At 36.9% G+C, this 21,140-nt stretch overlaps 1 protein-coding gene across 2 annotated transcripts in view; it reads right to left on the reverse strand.

Annotated features, from left to right (window-relative positions):
- The window catches only part of SKAP2 (src kinase associated phosphoprotein 2), a 114,770-nt gene that overhangs the window by 12,276 nt on the left and 81,354 nt on the right, over nt 1-21,140 (reverse strand). For both annotated transcript variants that reach the window (XM_035556472.2, XM_035556473.2), the window contains one exon: nt 5,240-5,308. In XM_035556472.2, coding sequence (XP_035412365.1) covers nt 5,240-5,308 — 69 coding nt within the window. The remainder of the gene's footprint in view (nt 1-5,239; nt 5,309-21,140) is intronic.

Here is a 21,140-nt window from a genome sequence, read left to right on the forward strand (position 1 = left end):
TGATTAGTATCTACCATTTACTATATAGCACTAGAGGGCGTTCTGACTATCAGTGCACAAATTCTTCTGTCATCACACCAAAAGTAGCAATTTATACATAGAGTAAAGACTACTGACTATTCAGAAATAAGAGATTTTGTTACTGTAAAAATGTGTAGACAGAATAAAATCAAGAGAAAGACAGAATTATATGAAATGTTGGACCTCCAAATTTTGGCCCTTCTTATTTGTCATCTCATTATTCACCACTTTAGTATTAGACACTTAAAAATGGTAACACTGGTTAGCAGCAAATCAATTTGTAATAAATATTAAATCAGAGTATCTCCTCAGCCTTTTGGTTCAGCATTGATCACAGTTCCCAGCTCTATCTCATACAAGATAATATAAGCCCATATGAGAAAAAACTGAAGAGCTACTTCAGTATATTCCAGCCTTTCAAATCTTTCAGCAATAGTCTTATTGATTTGGGTTTTAAATACGTTAATCAGTACTTTCACTTCTTCAGAGTTGCACTAAAATGAGTCATGATTTTTCACATTGATATTTATCACTCTGAGGTCTCTTCTCGCGTTTTACATGCCTGAAGTAACTCCTAGTAACACTAATGGGAGTTGCACAGGGAACATCAGCAACAGAAGAGAACCCACATTGAGCGACATACATCTCTCCCTACATGCTCATCATGAGCATTTCATTAAGCCATGAAGTGGGAAAGCGACTCAACTGATAACATGGCAACACTGGAAAAGATGCATTTTTAAATAAGCTTATTGCTACACTGAAAATGTTGTCCAAAGACTAACCACGGCTTGGTTAGTTCGAAGTGAAATGAAATTAAGACCAGGAGTTGCTCATATCAAAAGTCACGTTTCTCTGAAAAACATTTCTTGGAGCAACTGGTATATACCACGGGAACAGAAAGGGGAATAAAAGGGGTGGAAGGGTGGGGAAAGAAGTGCCAGTGTGCGTTTGTGATCAGCTATGCTGGTCTTCAAACAAGTGTTAATTCCAAAGTGGAAATCCCTTCTAATACCCATCAGCACAAGTTCCTCTAAATTCTCTAAGCAACTACACAGACATGAACACCAAGCGTAAATACAACTTCAAAGTCTACACATCTAAAGGACAAAACACTTCATAAAATGATTCACAGTGCTTCACAAACACAGAGGTACAACAACAACAACAAAAAAGCTGCAAAAAACTCTGTAAAACACAAGCCCATTCTTTCTTGCTTCAGCCATTCTTTTGGTCAGAGATGACCCTGCCAAATTTAATTTGATTGCATCTGAAGAACTGGTTAAATAAAACTCGGGGACCTATCTGAAGAAATTTGGTACATATATAGTAATGAAATTGTGTGGACCTTCATAAACAAATGAGCTACATGAAAACAGCTGGTAGATTTACCATGAAGAACTTACATGCCAATTAGAGTTCAAATGCAAAAGGCATTGATTTGTTGGAATTACTTTGTCACAATCATACTTTATTCGCATGCACTGTGAAACGTTTTGTGCCTTAAAAAAAACATCATGGCATAATTGCTAAACAAAAATCTGTTGTATTTGGAAGGCATGGTCACGTAGACCACAAATATGAACAAGATATGACAAAACAGAATTATTTTTAAAACGTGGAGTAGATGGTACAAGGCAGTTTGTTTTTACCTACCCATTGCTTTTCGTATTAGCAACCACAAGAAATGGCTGAGCGGGATCTTGGATAGGTTGTTTCTCCAGGAAATAGTTCTTTCATTCCTGGACAGTTATCTGGATGAACAACTATCCAACAGTTTCCAAAACTCTTCTACAAAGAATTCCTCAGGGTTTTCTTCTGCCATCTCTGTTTTTCCAGTAACAGTAATAGAAACAACAGACACTTTTGTCCAATATCCCGATGAAAACACTTCAGAGTTTATTTGACAGATCAAACAGCAGTGGCTGCCAGCCTTCCTGATGGTAGGCTCAGACTGCTTATTTGACTGAAAAATAGTGGCATCTAACAATGCAGGCTTGAAGAAAGAAAGGTGAACAGTTCAGGTAAAAATCTGATAAGTATATCTCTCAAGCACAGACTTCAAATGTTGTAAAATGGTTAAAACTTAAGAATGCCAATGGATTACTCAAGGAAAAACAAATGTGTAAGAACATTCTAACAGCCACAATAGACAGAAGAAAAAAAATGGAAAAACAGATTAAGAGTCCATATTTTATGAGGTTTCAAGTGTGCTGTCCCACTGCAGCCTAAGCCAATTTAACGGCAGGCTGTCCCTTTCCTGCCCCCTCCCTCGTGCCAATTTTGGCACTTGCCATTTCTGAGCACAAACTTGGCAGAAAAACTACACTGACCAAAACAAAATCTGGAATTACAACCTAAGCATGGAAATGCACTACTGAAAAATTAGAATGAATACAGCTGTGCCTGACTTTCATTGATCTTTCATTTTAACAGTGATGGTATCCAAATTAACAAACTGTGCTATGGTAGTGACTTATAGCTACCAGTTCCACACTACCTGCTTGCAGCTTCCTTGTGAATGAAGGAACACACAGGTACATTTTCATTTCACTCCTGTGGTTCAGCGCCCAATGTATTAATGTGATCATTAAGCAGCTTGCAGTTCTTACTCACATTCCTTGACTTTTGATCAGATTCTTCAAAAAGTTTATAGTATTATATTCAACAGTTACTAGTCATGGTCTGGGCTATTTTATGCTATTTAACATTTGAAAGAGGTGAACTGGAAAATTATTGCGTATTACTGTGTTCTTTTTTGCAATTGATGTTCTTAACATTTACCATACTGAAAGCTTAGAGATGGAGAGACAGGTAAAGTTTAAAATTAATGCTACCAAAATGACTCTTGTCTTATACAAGCGACTTAGACTATTCAACACAAACTCAGTGTTGATCTCAATGCTAAGACGAGACATACCCTGTTAATGAACAAAATTGTTTGTTCTGATGATGTCCTAAACTGTGTCCTAAACTGCACAGAGTGCCTCTATCTACTTATTTGCCCTTATCCCATATACTAGAAAAAAAATATAAAATAAGGGCTAAATAATTGGTAGAGTATTTATTTGGACTTGACCACCAGTCTATCCCAATCTGTTCAGTATAATCTTTCTAATTTCCTTTCTTCTGTTGTTCCTTGGTTACATAGGCATTTACCCTAAAACAGCACAGAACATGATGTTGACTGAAATAGTCAGCCTCAATGGATAGGTAGCAGTAGCAAAAAAGACATGGTAAGTCCTATTATATAACTGAAACTCTTACATGCTTTGGTATTTTTAAATAATTACGCCACTAGTAATTAATGTAAAAGCTATCCAGCAGCAACAGTCAACAATCAAGACTGAAAGGTTAAAAGAACTCAAGTCTGAACATTATTTGAAGTAGAGATGGGTTAGGACAAGAAAAGATTAAAAAATAAGAAAGGTGTTTTGTACTTATTAGGCTGAGCTCACAATTTGCAAAATATTTTCTGTGAATGTATGTACTGTTTGTATGGAAAAACATGAAATATTCTTAAATCAGATTAGATATTTATGATGCGACGCCAATCACAGATACTTATGTCAGCTCAGCCCTAAAAGTCTAACAAATTTTCAGTGTTAACTGTTTTAAGATCAGTAAAATTATTGCTTGAAATTAATTTGATAGTGGGGGAGAAGAGTTATTGTCCAGGAAATTACTACAAACGCTAGCAAGACAGACAAAGCTATTCTCATGGCAGTTGAAACTTTTCAGAAATGAAGGTGCAAAGGTTTGGATTCCTTAAAACTATGATCATTTAAAACTTCAAGATAATATATTAGTGAAAAAATGCTGTCAGCTTTGTAATTGGATTGACCCCATGCTCGATTATGACAACACACTCTTATAATTACGGTAATGTCTAAATGAGTATTAAATGCTAAGGCTGTAATGAGTCATGCTGTCTTACACATGTTTTTAGCAAAGCACAATGCTAACAGCATTTGATGACTTGGCTCTTGTTTCCTTTCCAAGAAAAGCAACCCAAAACTCTTTGCAGCAACCTGTTCCTGCTTTCCTGTACAGGTCAGGAAATCAGGCCTCTGTTTCCTCTCCACATGTTGCAACAGGAAGAACACTGCAGAGCTACTTCCTAAAGGAACTCTTTTTGCCCACCCTTTCCTTGACAGCCCTGAAAGAATGATGTGTATTATGTACGATGGGGGAAGGTGAGCCAGATTGCATGTCAATGCAGGTCACGGTTACAATGCAGCAGATCTCAAAAAGGTGTAAGGTCTGATAAGAAGCAAGTCTTCCCTGCTTGCTGTGTCAAATCACCACTAGTTTATCTAAAGGTCTGTGCCCTTGAAGCACATATATATTTTGTTTTTAAGCATAACTGGAAATACATTTCTGTCAAGAAAAGTTGTCTGGTCATGTGACTGGACATGGTGTGTGCAGTTATTTTTCCAGTCTCAGAGATAATTAGCACAGGGGCAGTTTGCCAAGCTAAAGCTGAGCGAATATCCTTCACAGCCTTTCTGGGCATTTGTGTCCTTTTCCAATTTTTATGCTGCTGTCACTGGACTCTGGCATTTCTTAGCCAATTCATTTGCTTTCTGTGGTAATCATATGCAATGAAGATATGCATGGCCAACATTTAAACAGGCTGCAGATCAATTAGTGGTCTTAAGTTTATCTGATTTTTATCAAAGAAGACAGAGCTTTGGGTCGATTGTCAGAGCCTGTGTCAAGTTGACCTTTTCAGAGACGTCTACATTGCCAGTCCCTTGGGCAACTTGTTGTCCCCTGTTAGTCTCTGAATGGCAGAAGTCTGTTCTGCTCAAGCACAAAGTATACACAGATGTCTATATTACATTCTTATAGGTTTGACAGCAACTGCATGTTGTATCTATAAACTGTCCTTTAGCAGTGACACTTCCTCAATGATGATAAGCTAATTTATGCAACTAAATCTCCTTTGTGCAGAAATGAAAGCTAATTGAGTCATTACAAAGTAATTCAGGAAGGAATACCTTGTATAAATTGGCTTACTTTATAAATCCTTCTCAAGTGGTTTTCATGCATCCTAAGTGGTGCTAAGCAGTTTTGCTGCCATCAAATACCCAGGTGAAAAAGACAGCCTTAGAGAGCTACAAAAACATTATTTTAAAACAGCAAAGGGAAGAGAGAAAAAATGAAGGTAAAAAGAAAGTACATATGCAAAATAGAGAAGAAAGATTTTAATTACCTGAAACAGTGGTAACTTTCTCCTGGCTCCATTTTCTTGGCACTTCAGCCTTTGGAGGAGCACTTTCTTCTGCAAAACACATAACTGCAAATGAAATTCTGAAGGGATACCTCAGCTGACAGGAATTACAGCCCACATCAGTCTGAAAGCCACACTCTACACATTTCCAGATCATAAGCCCTGTTTACTATTTTGCATTTGTACAGAAGTTGGAGCGTTGTTATTTCTGTGGTTTTCCCCACCCACCCAAACACTCCAAAAGCTTTCTTTCGAAATCTCAGTTGTGAACATCTGTTTCCCTTTGCACTCTGCTCTGAATATGGTAATATAGAGCTGCAGTTCTGCTGTTGTTCAGTCATTCCAAAACAATTAGAACGAGGGTCCTCTTCTGCTATGTACATTTCTTGCCAGGATAAAGAAAAGCAGACTCAGGAGTAAAAACGTACGAAGCCCATACAAGAATTCAGAAGTTCTACGCAGGCGTATGCAAAGAAGGAAGAGGGTATCTTATCTTCAGCACCATCACTGAGATGCACACAAGCTAGTCACCTGTGTGATGGGAACACAGCCACCACAGATGCCACACATTCAGTGCTCCTGCTGACTGAGGCTGAACATGGTTTTAGGCAAACCAGACCGTATCAAATAACGTAGCGCAAGTTTAGAAGAAAAGAGGAAGCCTGGCAGCGATCAGCTCTAAAGCATGCTTTCTGGCTAGCAGGCTTGGAACACTCCAAAATCCCCACAGGCAATTTCGTAAGATGTGCTCCATACTCCTCATCCCATACAAATGGGGAATTCTCTCATCCCCACACCCTCACACAAGTGAATTCACACTCCAGTCAGCACAGGGACACAAGATCCGCTCTGCACAAGTCAGTCAACAATTTGTTGAGGCAAAAAAGCAAGCAAACTGAGCTCTTTTTCAGTTGTATTCTTTCTTTAGGGTCATAAGAAAGTAGAAACATATTTACCTTGGCCTTTATAGTAAACTACAACTGACAAAGATGCTGCGCTGAATAAAGAAATAGTATATTGATAAATCCACTTCGCAAATGACAATTGGACTTTTAATATATTTGAATTAGCAGGTGTTGCTACTCATCACATCTCATACTGATATTCATGCTTCTTTTTAAGGCACGTGTTTCAGGAACTTATTTTGATAGTTTATTAATGATAGACAAGAGGTAAAGAACTCACAGCTTTTAAAATGTTCCTTATTGTGCTACTTTTATGTAATTTGCCTATCTACTTTGACAAAGAGTGAATTTTATATCAACAGTTCAAAGGATTGTTAGCCTTGTAAAAATTTAATCTACCCGCAAGACTGTTCCTGCAAACATTAAAGCAGATGTTTAAAGCACAAGAATAGACCTGTTGAAATAAGTATGCATAATTGTTTGCTAACCTATATACGCAGTCGTACAAATATTACAGTTACATCATGAGATTCACTGTACAAAGAGCTTTGAACTTCTGCCCTACTAAGACACAGAGTTTTTGCCATCTGGAGAAAATAAAAACACACAAAAACACACAATAAAAGTGGGATAATCTGAAGCTGCAGTACAACACAAAACACTCCAAACTGTTTACTGCATTTAAATGTATTCCCCCACTTGGCATACCACTTGTGGCGTGTTTCCAAGTACACTCATTTGTTTGTTTTAAGCACTTAGAACTGGAGTATAAATGGCACAAATACATCCCTATGTACTGTCCAGAGCACTAGGAGGCACTGTCATTCTATGGCTTCCATACCACAACTACACCACTCACAGGTATTATGATCCCATTGCCAGTCACATTGTCTAGGATTCTCCGTTTTCCCACAGTTTCACCCAACACAGTATCTTATATTTATTAAAATAAATGCTGATCTTACACATTAACAAATTTTTAGACCCATATCAATTTCTGTGTTGAATGTATAGTGGATTTTAACTCTATCACTGTCATGGTCATCAGACCAACTTAAACTGAGAAATGGCTTACGTAGAGGTCAATTCAACTGAAGAAAAGACAGCAGAAGAGGTTTGAAAACATTTTTCATTATATACAGTTGCATATATATAAATTGCACTGTGGTTTAACGCAAACAGTACATATGCATTCCTCTTCCTGAAAAAACATGCTTAATTACAGGGAAGCAAGAGTTCACCATAACTATATTTGAAGACGAGAAAATGTCTGAACCAAATTTCTTTGAAAACTAAAAAGGTCCCAAATTCAAACAAAGGCTGTCCACTTTAGCATACCAGTTTGGATCCCAACCATCCCCACTTAAAACACTTTGCTTCACCCTACAGAGTTGTCACAGAGAGGAAAAGCTAGATACCCTTCAAGTGCAACTAGACTGGAAGAGGCACTCCAGAACCGCACTGAACACAGTCCAACTGCTAATGGGCATTCAGTCTATGAGCCAGACTAAAATGACTCCATAGGAAAACTTTTCTGAAACATGCAAGAGCAGACATCAGGTCCTCAACACAAACCTGCGCTTTACAAATTGGCTGCAAATGGTCAACACTACTTGCTAATGTAATCATACTCACAGCGCAGTAGATGCAGTAAGTTTGGGTTACAGTGGCAAAAAAAAGAACCTACAGTTCTTACTAGCGTTTTTTGGTATTATGTCCTGATGTAACGACTACATGCAGGAGATGTCCTTTAAGTACAGCAGTCTCAGTTACCCAGGGACTTACAGCTGTGGTCAGATCCGGCATACTGAAGTTTATCTTGCAACATGGAATACAGTCAAAAGAAGCAGAATTTAAAGAACACAGCAGAAGTCTTGCAGTATTATTAAGATACCACATAAAAGAAATCAAGCAGACCTTTAAAATTATCTGGCACAGAGTTTCTCTTCTTCACACCATCACTGCCACTGCAGTAAGAAAATAATCTTTTCTACCTTCTCATTATGTCAAAATGAGAGTAATCAACATCAATCAAACTAGAACTTTTCCAGAGCTGCATGTAGATCCAAAGACCAAACATCCGGTCCTTAAGGCACAAGTTATGTTCCATACTCAGAGACCCTAATGGCAACCAACTCCAAAATTCTTGTAGTGACAATGCAACAAGAAACTCATTATATTTATTAAGTTGTTGTTTTTTTAATTAGTCCCTGAAAGATGTTCAAAATAAATTATTTATTTTGCAGTCTGAAGAAAGAACAGAAAAATAAACAGCCAATCGTAGGTGATTCTATCATCCACATGATTTAAAAAGAGAACAATGAATACTACACTAGCTGAGTTTTTGACATGAATCAATAGATTTTTCTTCCAATTTCTTTCTTAAAAGGAAAAAAAAATCAGACCACTTGCATATAAAATGGATTAGAGCTTGGCTCAAGCACTGCATTCCTACACTGGAATGTGGTATCTCCATAATAAATATGCATAAACTTAGCAGTTTCCTCTACCAACACACTCCTTAACCATCTTCATATACTAGATACTGATTTAATGACATTATTAAATGGTTTTCTACTGTGTTCTAATCTCTGAGACTGACATTGCCACTGCACAGCATTAGTTTATACCTTGGATAATCCCAGCATGTGGGTTAATATATCCTATTCAACACTGTAATAACAGTAAACAAAAACAGCTCAGCTATGCAGCAAAATCTACCAAACCACACAGATGGTTATAAGGTTTTCATTGTGTGGTTTCCATAGCAATCATATTGCAAATCTGGAAGCTTCTTGCAAATAAGCAGCTTGTATTTACATGCCTCTCGGCTGCAGCACGGAACTCTACAACATGTGAAGTTGTTATTCCAATCACATATTGTTATAAAAATCACTGGAAGATGTTTTGATCAGTTAAGATAAAAACCACTGCAATGAAATAATTTTTCATCAGTTTCATAATGATACAAGCAATCATATGCTTGTAATGTGCATTAATATGTCTTCACGTGAAATTTCACTGTGATGTCAAAAGGTTATAAACATATAAACAGGTCTTGTAAGACAACACCTCCCCCCCCAAAAAAAAATGCTTGTATTATTAAATAATCCATTTTAAAGATCATAGTGCCTTTACTATTGTACTCAGCAGGGACGACAGACGCATGCAAACACAAAGGTGTGTACATGAAGAACTCTGCTGCCACTGAACAGTACACCTCTCTGTATTACTCTGCTTAAGAAAAAAGATATAATGGCTTATTAACACCAAGTGTATTACTCCCCCACACTACTTTTTTCCCTACCAAATAATGACTGTACGAATGTAAACAAGAAATTTCAAACATGAATAAATGCTTACTGTGGGAAAGAGCTGAGACCTTTTGTCTCCCAGATTTATAATTTTATGAATTGACTTAACCCTGTAACAGATGGATTATTATCCTAATAAGAAACATAAATCAATCCAGCTATGTAATTTTGAAAAACAGCGAGAACTAGCTTCTTACGAACAAGATTATTGACAAGGAACATTTAAGCAATTCCAAACAAGGAACGATAAGGACACAAAATTTAAGTATATAAAATCTTTTTTCTTAGTTTGGTCAAACTGACACCTGCTAGCATTAGTTGTGAGGGCTAGAGACCATCTGGAGTCAAAGGTATAAGAATTAACACCCTGTTCTGTGCAGGGCCAGCATGCTGCCTCACTTAGCATTCCAGAGGATGATGCTGCCCAGCCTCGGGAGTTGGAGGCATCTGCAGTATTCCCACTGTATGCACACCTGTACATACCCATACACTAGCTGACTTCCCTGAGAATTACTGCATTTTTTTTCCAATTGCACTTCTTAACTTAAAAAGGTGCTCTTGTATACTCAAGTAGCCACAGTGCAGGATCTTGGGTGCAGCAGAGTGAGGACAACAGACAACTTTTTTAAAATAAGTAACAGTACAGCTTCATCTGACTGTATTAGGGTGCTTGGTTTGGGGATGACAATGCCTCCAGGAGGATGACAGAAGTGGGAAACAAGTTGGCTGCTATTTAGAGGAGACTCTAAACCTAAAAATTTCTTGGCGTGAGAGAAGAGATGACAGTTCTTACATTAACCCTACTTCTATGGATCAGATAGTTACCAATGGCTCACAGTGAAGCCATATTCCTGCATGATAAGCTTGAGTGAAAAAACTGATTCCCATAGCAGTGAAGACGGAGACAGAAATGGGCTACACAGACACAGGTTAAACACTGGGACTGTAGAGGAGGTGACATCAAAGTGGAAGTGGAAGCAGAACTTGCATCTGAGGAAATCTTCACCACTGTGCTCAGAAATATCATGGGAAACAGCCAATATAGAATAGTATTCAAACAGAAAACAGAAAGAGATCTCCATACATTTTAAATAAAAGTATTTTGTGTACTGAGCTGCTTTACTTTCAGTTGAGGACAGAACCCACGCCAATTCCCAGCCCTAATTCCTTCCAACACACGTGATCCAAGACTGATTCCAGCACGGATGCAAAAGGTTTCATTCAAATACACTACCAGATAAATAGGACAGGCCTCCAACTGATTCTTTTTGTGCAAGTTTTAATCAGTTCTTTGAAAACAACTGTTATTTAAATTCCAGAGTTGGCAAGGTTGAGTACATGCACCACTCTGTACTACCAGTAGGCAGTAACAGAACTTTGTCATTACAATTGATGTTGTACTGACCCCATAATGGCCTCAAATAAATACCACTGGCTGTGTAAGGTGAAGGTAGATTCATGAAATAATTTGGGATAGAAGAGACCTCTGGAAATTGCTAAGTCCTGAAAAGTTGATCCAACTCTGAAAGTTGGATCAAGTTTTTAGGAGACATTTGACTTCTTTTAGTACTCCATAAAACCCTCTGAAAATCTAAGCCATTCAATTGCAGTTTATAAGGATTTGTGTATTTTGATGTCTCGTGTATGAGACTGCTGAAGCTAGTGACTTTACAGAACAGAAATATTCTGTCCAGATTTTGCTAAGACACCAGATGTAAATTTTACTGATTTCCTTGAGGAATCTGTTTTTTTTTGTTTGTTTTGTTTTGTTTGTTGTTTTTGTTTTTTCTCAGTTGCACTTCTTGTATCTTAAAAAGGTGCTCGTGTATACCACTATTACTCACAAAGTAGACTTTGTAATAAACTATCTCAGGATAAATGCTGGAGGAAAAGACGGTGAGAAGGAGAGGAAGTGATACTAGAGTCCTGGAATATCACTTCTAGATTTTCTGCAAAACATTCTCTCTCTTTAAACAACCTTCCTGGGACACCAGTCAATGAACCTAAGCATATTTTATGGTTTGGCTTAATCAAAACCAAAAAGCAGATACAACATTTTCTTCTTAACAAAAGCATTTTGGAGTCATAACATTTGCTACACTAAAGAGTTAAATAAACCAAAAAAAATCCCAGTCCCAGTAGGGATAAACACAAAGCACACTTCAGGTTACAATTCCTTAGTCTACTGTAGAAAAATGCTGTTTGAATCATATAACTATTGCCATGAAGAATACTCACAGAGTGCAGTAGTAGAGAGAAATAATCAAATTGAACAATCTGGGGGAGGGATCTCTTTCTAAATACATGTGAAAAAGACACCGCATTTCTCCTATATTATCTTATACATACCCATCAATATGAAATATACTATGGCAACAGATTATAAAAACATGTTCTTAAAAGCAGGAAGATACTATATTATTATTCACTGACTAGTAGAAAATATTTACTATAATGTTTTAGGGTAAAAAGTATGACGATTAAGTGATAAAAAACCACATCTCTCTCCTTGGAGGAAAAACAGTTGCTCTCACACAAGAGAAAAAAAAATGAGCATTATTGGCAAGGTCATCTACAGTTGCTGCATAATGCAGTGTTAAATCTTATTTTTGTCTCAACACAAACAGTTGGATCTTCTCACTCTACTGTAATTTTACAAATTTTTCAGGAAATGTGGGAGCATGCTTTGCTTAACTTACCTTCCCTACTTGTTGAGACCTGAATATATGTAAGTGCCTTCCCTCTTTCTTATTCTCTTTCCTTTCTTCAGTACCAAGTGCCCCAGCCCCCTTGCTTTCCTGTCTGTGCCCCATTCTGCAGTCACAACCGATTTGTATGAAGATTATATCCTCTTCAGAGCCCATAAATTTTGTTCCTTTGCCAAATGCAAAGGTTGTTGGTTAGTATGAGAGCTGCTGTTTCAAGGGCTTCACAAGGCCCTTCAGGCTTCAAGAGCAAAGTATCACAATGGGAGGAAAAGCATGCTCAGTCACCTGAATGACAGAACAGAATATACTCATTAGGACAAGTGAACAATCCACAGAGATACAGGCAATTCCTGGGTTTAATTATGAATATATTACGATTTCATGAACTCAGCTTCCTGCTTGGAGTGCCTGCTTGAAGCTCCCCTTGCAAATAAGCAACCTTCAGTCATGTTCTGAGTGACAGCTAAATCAACATAGTTGTTCAGTTCCTAGCAATAAATAACTTAAAATCTCGACTAAAAAAGGCAACAAATTCACATTCTCTACATTATCTTTTTCTTCTTAGGCAGATATAGACGCAGAAGAATTAACAGTTTGCCTGTTTAGGGCTATAGAAGAAGAAATAAAATTAGCTAGGCTGACAGAAGAATTAGGAGGAATAGAAGTATGTAAAATCTCAGCTACACCAATAGCAACCTTGGCAGAAGAGGAGGTAGAAAGAAGCAGGAAAAGCAAGAGCACATAGTAGGAAAGGCCATGTAGAATGTCTAATTTTGGAATACTAAAATTTCTTTGACAAAATGATCTAATTATTATTAATAAAATTCAATACAAATATGCCAAAGTGCAATGTGCACTGCATAGAAATAAGGGATGAGTTTTGCACTGACCTTTTTATTTCCTCATGAAGAAAGACCTGATAATAGTAATTCTTCTCAAGAGAAAAAGATAAAGGTCATCACAAGCAAGTTCAATCGTGGATATACACACAATAATTATAATGAAGAATAAAAGAAATTACACAGAGCCACTTCCAGAAAGTCATTCATTTTTTTCCTGTCTTTACATTCACAGCTACTATGCATTTACAATTAAATTCATTATTTCAGAAATTTGTTTTCAGAAATCAAGTCTCTTAGAATTGTCTCATCCTATATGCTAAGTGAACTGCTCAGAATATATTAAACTCAGAAAACAAAAATATATTTGATGAACGAACAAGGTTTCATAAGTGACTTCAAAACAGATCCTTACAAATTCGTTAATTTTGATTTGGCACTTTTTAAAATGTTATCTCTACTTTTTGATCAAGAGATTACATAACTTGCATCCCTGAGCAGAAGGACCTTTGAAGGTAAGGTTTCACAATAGCTTTCAACAAAAGCACTTTGGGCTCCACTTCTAAAAAAAATGTTCATAAAGCCTCAAATTTGGCCCACAAAATTCAGGCAATAGGCATCTTACCTAAACCCGTACTTAAACATTTAAAGATAGAATAAAGTATTTTAAGATACTGTTTTTAGTAGGCCTCAACAACATAAAGGAAAGCTTCTGGGGCTTAATGTTTCTACAGGCTCGTCTGATTATTTAGCTAATTAACAAAAAAAAAACCCTCCCTCCTCTATCCTCCTCCCTCCCCCCAAAAAAAGTAGTTGCAACTATTGGACAGAACGTAAATTCATACCTCAAAGAGACAAAACAAGTCATGTTGTTGAAGTTGATTCCATGGTTGTCTTGTAGGTTCACAGGAATGTGCACTAGCGACTGCTTGCCTAAATATGTGTGCATGCACACAAGACCATTCGTGTATATAAACACTGTAAAGATTTACGTGAATTCACTGTAACTAAATTAATTTTGTTTGTCCTCTTAACCTGTAATAGCTCTTAGTTATTTAAATAGTTTAAGCATTCAACATGACATTTTATAAACCTTATCAATAAGATGTTTTGCTAAAATAAATGTGGTGGCAATTAAAATCTACATAGAAAATATAAATAGTTCTCTACGTAAATACATCTAGCAATCAAATATTCAATTAACTAATCTATACTATATAACTCTGTACTACGGTGTTATTTGACAAGCATATACAGAAGTTATATTTCTCAGGCTTAAATTTATATGATATAGAGAAAAAAGTCTTTAATGTCAAGTAAAGTTTCCTATACTCGTTGATCTGCAGCAAGATTTAAATCTAAAAGCCATTTCTGAAAACTACGTATCCCTAATAGTGACAAATGTGACTTGACATAATATTTACATACATAGAATCATAAAGAAAGCATCTTGTTTAAACCACATAATATCCTTTAATAATCCTCAGGGTTGAAGTGTTCAAATTTATAGTCTGATTCCAGAAATGATTTTACTGAAAAAAAGGACAGAAGACAAGGCATTTCAGCATACTTCACTGTAGTGAAAGGAAACACAATACAGTTGTTGGCATGTTTCCACAAGAGAAGTCTGGCTCCCAGATGCTTCTCTTGTGACTCCTTTAAAAATGTTCTACCAAGACATTTTTGCATGCTCTGTGTTGATCATTAACTGCATGTTGACAAAAAATAAAAAATCAGCAGCTTTCACCCTTTTGGTGCTTTCATGAAAAGTAACAAACATACACCACTGACTCTTTTCACGCTGTTCATGGCTCTTGCCACCAAATTCAATTACGCCAACTACACTATATTTTTTCTCCAGCTTAAATGATTAAATAAAGCTATGGTAAAACACACTTGCTATGGTTCACTAGTAAACAAAAATCAGGTTAAATCAGAAGTAAGCAGAAAATTTTATCTGCAACACAGACTGTTTAGACTAACAATATCTGGGGGCAATATTTCCACACTCGTTTCTACCCATGTTAACAAATACTGACCCATTCCCCCGTTCTCATACACTAGGCCCAGAGTGGGATCATCAGCTTTGGATGTCTGATCTTACTAGCCCTACACGCATCTCCAAGAGATGAGGGAGGATGGCAGGGATCTGGAAATAGTTCATAAGCAGGAGATAAGTGCTCCCTAGGCAGCTCAACATTTTACTGTGGGATTGGCATGCAGATGGTTCTCATGAAAACCCAGAGCCTCCAGAGTCCGAGACTAGTTGAATTCTCTTGCAGACAGTACTTCAGACTCTCCAGGCCTCATGCCAGAGACATGACACTCCCAGTTGCAGTGTACAAGGAATCATTTGCTAGGTCTAAGCTAGGTGATTTAACCTGGAAACTGGGTCTTATGGTCCTTATGGAAATGACAACAAAATTGTATCCGCCTTTGTTTACTGAATTATTTGAAAACACTGCTCAATATTTAGTAACGGAGACACCTCACTTCTTCAGAAATAAATCTGAGACAGGCATGAAAGCAAGTATAGATTCACTTAAAGTATTTTCTGACAATGGAAGAAGAAAGAAGCTCCTTCTGTGCTCTAGAGGCTTTTCTGTAGACAATGGTTTTGCTTTGAATATAAGAAGAAAACAACAACTGAAACAAAACTTCCCCTGTGCTAACTGTGTTCTGAACAGGAATATTTTCGTCCTACCTTGCTCTCTAGTCCAAATTTCACTGACTAGCAACAAACTGTCCACAGTCTCTTCTGACTTCCTAAGAGGATGTTCTTTCCTTCACTGCTGAAGATCACCTGTGTATCCGACCCTGCACATCCCTGGAGCATCCCTGTGTCTACTCTAGGGCGCAGAATACAGCTGCATCTTGCCCTCTGGTCCACCCCACTGACCACTTTTCATTCCTAGGAGCAACCAACCTGCTTCTTTCAAAGACATGGGACTAGCCCAGGGAGCAGCAGCCAAGACGGACAGGAAGCCTTTTCCTACATTGCCTTCCTTGTATACGAGCAAACTAAACATGACATCTGTTACGAATGCAGTACCACTGTAACACACAAGCAAAACAGGTACACACGCACACAGCCAGCAAGAATAACGAAGATCTGGTTAATTCGTAGTACTTTGTCTTATTTCTCCATTTTAAGGCGAGCGGGACGTCAAGTAGATAACAGATACAGAGTACACTGAGACAAAAAAAAACATACAGAGGTATTTATGCTGATGCCTTTCCAAAGGCTTAAAAATTCAAATAAGATAATTATATCTACAGTAACAGAATGAATAAATCAGTCTTTAAAGCCCACCTTGCAGGGTCTTATTTGAGAATCCAGTTGTGTAAGTTATGGTTCTTTAATAGCTACCTTGTGGAAACCAGAAAAGTTGAGAAGCAATAGCCTGAGGCACCATATAACCTCTGGTTGCTCTTGTTTCTCAAAAGACTCTGCCTAATGGTTCTAATAGCCTGATACGCAGTCATTCATCACAAATTCAAAAAGTAAAGGTTCCTTGATCTATCTATATAGCATTCATCACAGTTATACCCAAGCAGTAGAGCAAGCCCAAATTTTCTATTTTCATAAATATACATAATACAATTGACATTTTACTTTGAACTTGCTAAACTACAGCAATTCCTCAAATTTATGGTTAATAAGCTATCTCACATATAAAGACATTTCTTCTGAAGGCTTTGCATTAGAATTATTTCACTGCTGCTTAATTAGATAAAACCAGTGCCACCAAAGAACTTCAGGTCCATAACCCATTGAAGACATGCATGCATAAACAAAGCTTTGCTCGTGATTAACACAAAGCCAACTGTCAGAAGCACAGTCCGCATCAAAAAAGCTATGATACAAGATTACTTTGTGTGATTTTGTCTTTCCAGGATGACAAGCTTTTCTGAGACAGGATTCTATCTTTTAATAACAAAAAACTTCTGTCACATACTGTTCACATCAGATTGGTTTTCAAGATCAATAGTGTCAAAAGTTGTTTAGCACTGGTGCATAGAAAATAGTATAAAAATGATTGATCAGTACTTGCAATAAAATAATCTTATTTCAATAAGTAAATTCCTTTCAAAGAAATGTGTGCTAATTAGTTTTTGAAAGACTTCTTTAAATATAAAATTGCATGATTAAAAATACTTCCTTTTTAGATATTATTAAGTCAGGCCTTCTAACTTCTAGTAAACCAGCTTCAAAACGTCAACAGACAATACATATTTAACAAGCATTCCCAGTTTATTTTTGTTTGGGGATTTTTTTTTTTTTGGTCTGATTTAGTACTTCTGATTTGTTTTATACTCTGAAATACAGAAATAAAATTCAGCCTTTGATAACCTAAGACTTTGATAAGAACAGCCTTTGTAACATGAATTCCTTAACTTATTATTATAGTTGATCACAGCTCAGGAAGGATATTACTGTTTTTACTGCTTGTAAACTCGGAAACCTGTCTTGCATGCATTTCAACAAGAGGAGAATAAATACCAAAATTTAATAGCACATATTTGCCATTTAGTGTAGATACTGCTTTCAACTACTTTGAATTTCATAGCCGACCATGACTCTTTCCACCACTACAAAACTGGAATATAGAAGATGCAATCTCAAATTCTGAAAACGTAGGCTTAGAATAAGCAATGTATCTGAGTTAAAAGGGAAGAGAAGAACAAATAGAGAATTCAAGGCATCAGAGAACACTGACCAAGCAAATACTGAAAAGCAAAATCACCAAACGAGATGTGCAGAATTTTGGAATAATAAAAGATACCATCATTTTTCACTGTAAATGGGTCATTTCAAATAGCAGTGGACAACAACAGTTACACTAGACACATGTCCAGTGTAAACATAAACAAAGGTAAAAACAGAACTCAAATTAGACTAAATTTTTGTACTCAATTATTATTCTATTTGTAGTGGCTTCCTCACATTTGTATGTTTATAAATGTGTGTGGTGTCTCATGCACATGTACCATTGCACAGCAGTCTTTCTGACATCTATGGGACACCTGTTATCCACAGACCATCACTTAATATTCACTTTACAAGAAACACAGAATAGTCTGTGAACCTTATTTTTGCCACTTCCCACTCAAGGGACATCTTATTCTTCTCAGCTACACCAGACTGTCTTACCTCCTCTTCCATCACTGACACCTAACATCAACAGAAAGAAAAGGTTCCATCTTTAGACGTAGGATTACATTAATTGAAGATAAATCCCAAGTTCTTGTGGCAAACAAAAGCTGAGATCCAGGTATCACGGTCCTAACCAACTTCTGAATATGACACCTTCAAATAGCAAAAAATTGTCTGGATTCATAACTCATGTCTCGCAAGCATTTAGTACCAGCTGGAAGACACTTTACGGTACATGTAAATCCCGCAGGAGTATTGCCTCAAATCCCAGAGCAACAGAGAATTCAGACATGGCTCCAGTCCATCATAGCAGTTGGGATTCAGCAATATACAGTTGCAAGAGGTTGTTTTTCAGTGATTTCCACGTCTGACATATAATCAAAGACACTGAGTAGACCTGAAATACCAGCGATCATGACAACAAAACCACACATCTCAGACGGAAAACAAAATCTTTACTATTCTCTGACATCAACGTGTAGTTTATATCTGCTTTTTACTGAACTTATATTATTTGAATTACTTTTGATTTACAGCAAAGTGAGTAAGCCCTGTAGCAGTCCTTCTTATTCTGATATTACACCTATCAGTAAGATATTACGGGCAAAATACCCCGTATATATAAATAAACAGTTACGAAATTAATATTTATCCCTTAACAACACTGAGATCCAGTCTTCGAAAAAAATGGTTTCGAAGAATGACCTGTCCTTTCTGCTTTAAAAGGAGGAGGAAAAAAAAAGCCCTTGCAGCTCTCAAACTTGAAAGATGTTTTGATGGAAATTATTCAAAACACTTTCAGTAATTACTATGGAAACTCATCTTTAATACTGTCCTTGAGAATTCTGATCTGACACCTGGTCTTTTCAGCTTCAAATATTCCAGAGCCTACTTATACTTTATACTTAGGAATCACTTCATTTACTAATAAAATGCAGTTAGAATTCCATCTGTGGGGAAAAAAATATAACAATAGCACATCACTGCTATGTACAACTGCTGTTGGTAAGAAGTAAAGAAATCTATAAATACTTGAGGCAAGCAACAGATGCTGGGAGGAATTTAGACAATATACCAGCATATATAATACACTAACTTAACAGCAATCCTTGCAAATAACATCTCAGATTCCCCAACCACCTGTGTCTCTGCTGACTCAGACCTACTGCTCTGATTTACACTGATCCATTAACAGTTTCTTTATTTTAGCCTACTGGGTTTAGGAACTAATTGTACACCTGTAACTCACAGCTTGGACTGCCAGACACCAAATGCTGTATTAGTCCTATGGGCCTTGACCATGATATATTGAAATTATAAAAGTAAGCAAAGGTCTTCTGAAAAGGAATTTTCTTTAACACATCACTGCGAAATCTTCACTTCTAGCACCAAAGTCAATACATTTGACACTGCATTTTGAGAACACAAATATTTGCAATGAGTCTGTGTTCCTGAGTGACAGACCAAGCTTATACCCAAACTCCACTAAATAATCATGACTTCCTCCTTCCCAAGAGGTAAATCAGAGATCAGGAACTTATCTTTTTCCCCTCTATGCTCATGAAAAGGTTACAACATCATAAAAAACAATTTCCTTCCTCAAAGCTCAAACGACCCGGTAGCAAGAGAGATGAGGATGGTATTAAGTTATGCTGCTTAACTGCAAAGGTTAACTGTTAGAAACAATTAAGAAAGCAAAGCTGCTTAAAGAGGCAATCATGAGTCAGAACCAGGCTGATCATTCCCTATTTTCATAGACAATGCTGGAAAAAAGTTCTGAAACAATATCAATATAATTTTAAAACTATACTAAAGGACTTTGTTTAAAATAAGTAAACATGTTAAAAAAAGGTGTTTCTTTGTATAGCATACTTTGTGTTGCATAAAACTTAAGACATTTCTTACCTTTCCCTGAGCCTTCCTCTGGTTACAGTTTCCCTAGCTAAGTTTCCACCTACACTGCAAAACAGAATTATTGGCCAGATACTACAGCTTGACCAAACTGTTTGGCAGAGAACTGATAGTGGGAATCAGAAGACAAAGGCAAGCTTTTCATTCTCATGAACCTTGTCCCAGTCAGAGACTGAATCGATCCCAAAATTTAATTTACAGCAAACTAGGAAGTGATGCAAGTTGTATCGAGTGGATTAGTTCTCAACAACAGTTCTCCTGGCTAGAGATCACTACAGTACTGAACTTCACTGTCCTTACTTCTCTCTCACCCAGAAGTTCTCTATTTTATGGACAGGCTAAAAAGAAATGACACAAAGCGAAGAATGCCAGATTTATGTCACACCACACCACTTGGGGATTTCCAACCTTACCTGTTCTGTAAGGGCAGCTTTTCATCGTTATGCACCGAGAAGCACCAAACATTCAAATCTTATCTTTAGAAACACTTTAATGGAAACTATACTGTACACAGTGGAATCTACTACTACAGTGCAAGCTTGTGAGCAGAAAGAGAACAAAGAAAGTCAACAAGACTGAAAATTAATATAAAGATGTTAACCTCGATTAAGACCTCTTCTATTGTGCAAGACTGCTGTAGACAGTACACAGAGTTGATGTTGCAGGAAAGATCATGGTGGCAAGCAATGGTTGGCTTTGCAAACTCAGGTTTGTGGTCCATACACGTGAGACCAAGGAAGAGAATAGAGAAGGCCCTTTAAAATTATGTCACTAAGACCCCAGGTTAATAAAAGAAATTGTCTTCATGAATTGTAACAGATGAAGTCTTTAATGCTGACAAGTATTTCCCATTCTAACGAGGACAACTCTTTTTTTTAAAAGAGCACTAGGCTAAAGACTCGATGCATCCAGATAGCTCAACACACATACACAAAATTATTTAATAGTACAGTTCTAGAATTTATGTTACAGACAAGGAACCACCTGTGCTTATAATATCCAGCTGTAGACTGTAATACAAAATTGCCATGTCAAAATTATATAAAGT

The sequence above is a fragment of the Cygnus atratus genome, chromosome 2, assembly GCF_013377495.2.
Source record: "Cygnus atratus isolate AKBS03 ecotype Queensland, Australia chromosome 2, CAtr_DNAZoo_HiC_assembly, whole genome shotgun sequence".
Taxonomy (NCBI): Eukaryota; Metazoa; Chordata; class Aves; order Anseriformes; family Anatidae; genus Cygnus; species Cygnus atratus.